This window comes from Cryptosporidium hominis, assembly GCF_000006425.1.
Source record: "Cryptosporidium hominis TU502 chromosome 2 CHRO012066, whole genome shotgun sequence".
Taxonomy (NCBI): Eukaryota; Apicomplexa; class Conoidasida; order Eucoccidiorida; family Cryptosporidiidae; genus Cryptosporidium; species Cryptosporidium hominis.
This window is the reverse complement of record NW_666906.1, coordinates 1-3773: the sequence shown is the minus strand read 5'-3', so window position 1 is coordinate 3773 and position 3773 is coordinate 1. Positions and strand designations below refer to the sequence as shown.

At 28.2% G+C, this 3773-nt stretch overlaps 1 protein-coding gene across 1 annotated transcript; it reads left to right on the top strand.

Annotated features, from left to right (window-relative positions):
* Positions 1-118: 118 nt before the first annotated feature.
* On the top strand, positions 119-3773 carry Chro.20232 (hypothetical protein; the record flags this gene model as incomplete). Its single annotated transcript, XM_660267.1, has 1 exon — positions 119-3773. A coding segment is annotated over one exon (3655 nt), but the record flags the coding sequence as incomplete, so codon positions are not given.

Here is a 3773-nt window from a genome sequence, read left to right as displayed (position 1 = left end):
TCAGGAGGAAACTTCCGAAGAGACAATCTATAAAGTTCCAACAGTTATTTTTTTATCAATCGTATTGGGAATTCTAACTCTATACCTCCTATTAATTCCATTATCAACTGCCACCATAATGTTTATTTACAATGAAGTTGAAATTCTTCAATCTTTAAAACAAAACACAGATAATATTTACACGATCAAAACGACTCTTAGTGCTTGGATTCAACAAATTTTTTTTCTTTCAACATTTTGGCAATCAAAAAAAGTTTGGTCATTTTCGTCTCAATCGAATGACAAGACCATAAAAATAAATCATGATATACAAAATGAGATTGAGGCACAACACCAACAAGAAAGTAACAATTTTGCAAAAGAAATCATTTTGAACGAAGGGACAAACAAAACTAATAAAATGAACGAAAAAGGCATAAATCAAGTAATACAACAAAAAAAGAAACAGTTTAAAAAATTTTTTGAGTTGCCTCCAAAGCTTGAATATATTCCATACCATCTTTTTTTCTTAATTGTACTATTTTCCATAGTTTCTATACTATGGATTATTAATATAGCAAACTACCAGCTTCATACTGAAACAGGCGAAGTTATTTGGAAGATTCTCGATTCGCCTTTTAGAGCAAGATCATTCTATACATTTGATCCAACTTTGGATTTCTTCCCATATATGTTTAAAGATTGTTCTAAAAAAGATGAAAACCTCAATTTCTTATATGACAAAGACCAGTTATCTAATATTCCAGGAGAACTTCTCTACGGGCTATATCAGTCATACAGGCTTACAAATATTACTTCATTAAGTCACCTAAATTCATGGATTCAAAAAATTTTTATCCCATTGATAAAAACAAAAAATACTCAAACTTCAGAAAAAAAGAATTTTTTGATGGATCTTGGCCATCCAACACTCTATTCAACAGTTAACCCAATGTTATTATTTAAACAACATTTTAGTCCCGTTAAATGCAATTCTAATCCAATTTCGTCTGGATTATATTTAAGTACAATCTCTAGATCAAAAAGCTCATTAAGCATTAAAGATATTTCAAATTTCAATCCATTGTCAGTAAATAATGTCCCAACTTCATTATCTGTTCCAAATACCCAAATTCAAAAAATCAGAAATATATTTGCACGTATTCTTAAATTAGTGAATTTTAATCATGGAATATTCAGTAGAGAGTTAACTACTTCTGCGGAAAAGAGTTCTCATATGGAGTCAACTCTATCAAGCTCAGGAGTAGATAGAATATTTTTTTTATATGCAGGTAAAGAATCGGAAATTTCCGAACAGTTTAATAAATCTTTACATGGAAATGATGAAGGAAACTTATTTTGGGTTATAAGGTCTTATTCTCTTTCTACTGGAAGCGATGTAAATGTCGACTTAATCACTTCATTAGATTCGTTTGCTTCAAATGAAGATTTTAACATTCCTTTTGATGGTTTGTTTGATTATAGTATGGATACTCTAGAAATTTACTTTCCGATTATTATTCCAAATCAAAATTCTGTTTCATTGATAAAGTTAAAATTTGAACTTCTACGTACTGGGAAAATTGAAATTGAATATTCTTTTGATTTTGTGAAACATGAATGGATCAAACAAACTATTAATCAAAATGGGATTTATATTGATTCAAAAAATCAAGAAATTTCAGAAGATGTTGATGGAAATGAAAATGAAAGTGAAAACCAAGTCAAAGACTCGGATTCAAATTCAGGAATCTGGGTTTTTTCATTTGTTCTGATTGGGATACAGTGTTTTATTTTCCTAATATTCCTTATATTGGTCATTTACAATTTTTATAGAAAAAGATTATTAAGAAAAAGACTAATGAATCAAATAAATTATAAAATGGATATTTCAGAATCAGAAAGTGAAAGTGAAATACAAAAAAAAAAGAAAATTCGAAAACTTGGAATCAGAAAAATTGTAAGAAAAATCGGTAGAAAAGAAATAGAAAATGAACAAACAACAATCAAAAAACAAAAACTAGAAACATTTGGAAATGTACACTTAAATGAAAAAAAAAATGTTTTAGAATTTAGGAAAAAAAAGTTCGCACACAAGAAACAGAACAAAGATATTAAAGAGGAAATCACTGATTCCAAGCAAATAGTTGAGGAAGAATTATACGATGAAGATATATTAATTTTGTACAAGCTAAGTAATTTTAACATTTTAATTATTGTAATAATGTTAATTGCATTTTTCGTATTATTTTTTTCTTCAATCGCATATTATATTTTAATAATATCCACAAAAATTTCTATTAACATTAATTCAATTGATATTGAGGGTGGTTTTAATTCGATTGCTTCATCACATGGAGATCCATTGCCCTGGGAGATAGAAATATCAAACTTGAATGATATCAATTCGAAACTAAATATGATTGGTTCTAGTTCAGGTTTTTATAACGACAACGTGTTTTCCTTCAGTAATTTATTTGAAACAATAAATAACATCCAAGAAATAAGTGGATACTTTGAAATGTTTGAAATAATCGGAGTTTTTCTTATTATCACATATTTATCCATTATTTTTATATACTCCAGCTTACTTGTTGATCGTCATCGGCGTACAAAAATATTAAAGATGAGGCGTTACATGGAAAAAACTGGGAAGAAACTAACTGGAAATTCATTCGAATCTCTCTCAGTGTTTACATTCATGGATACAACGTCCCAAAGAGGTTTTAGCTGGAATGATGCAAATTACGCACTTTTTCCTATTTTTTGTGTTGTTGCTTCAATTATTCTGATTTTTTCTTTGACAGGATATTCGATATTAGGTTATCAGGAGGCAACATATTTTTCATACTACTATTCAGTAATAAGCTCCTTATTAATGATTTTTAATTATAACAGTGTAAAGCAAGTCATGATGACGTCAATTACTCCAGATATATCAATTAGATTTAAATCAAATATTATTACATTTATTTGGAAGCCATTGTATTATTTATTAACGTTTTTTACCTTTAATTTTATTTTAAAGGCATTAATTCCTGCTTCCATAATTTTTTATATGCGTTCAGTTGCATCTAAGAACTTGCAAATTTCACAAGATACTCTACTTTCAAAGTTAAATAATGTTGCAGTTACAAGACCATCAATTCCAGTATTCACAAATGATTGCATCTCATTAAGAATGAAATTTTTTATCAAGGCACTTTATAAAAAATTAGGAAAATTCAAAAAATTTGATATGAATTTAATGAAAGGTAACACAATTGAAGAGCAAAATGAAACAGAAGTAAATTTAACGGAAGGAAATCCTGACTGGATCTTTGCAAAATTAATACCGGAGCTTTTTAATGAAATAATTCATTATAAACTAAATATTGCAGAGCTTGTCAATAAAGACCAGCAGGGAATACAGGAAATAAGAGATTATTTGGGTAATATATCACTCCAATTATTGTTAATTCAAGAACATTTAGTGAAGATTGAGTTTTTGAGATGTAAACTTTCAATGATAAGACAAGAATTGATGAAAATTGAAGATGTTAAAAAAGATATATCAAGAGGAAATAGAGAGTCTCAACACTATATTGATCGACTTTTACAGCGATTAATGAGTATTAATGATGAAATCGAACACTTGGATGAAAGTAACAGAGTTTTAGGGCAAGAAAAAGAAACTGTCAAACAAAAAACATCAAGCGTCGCTGCAAACTATACTCTTCAAAAAGAAAAAGAAAAATTCTCGACTAATTTCTTGTTTGAATACGGTAATTCATATGCCAAAACATTATTTAAAA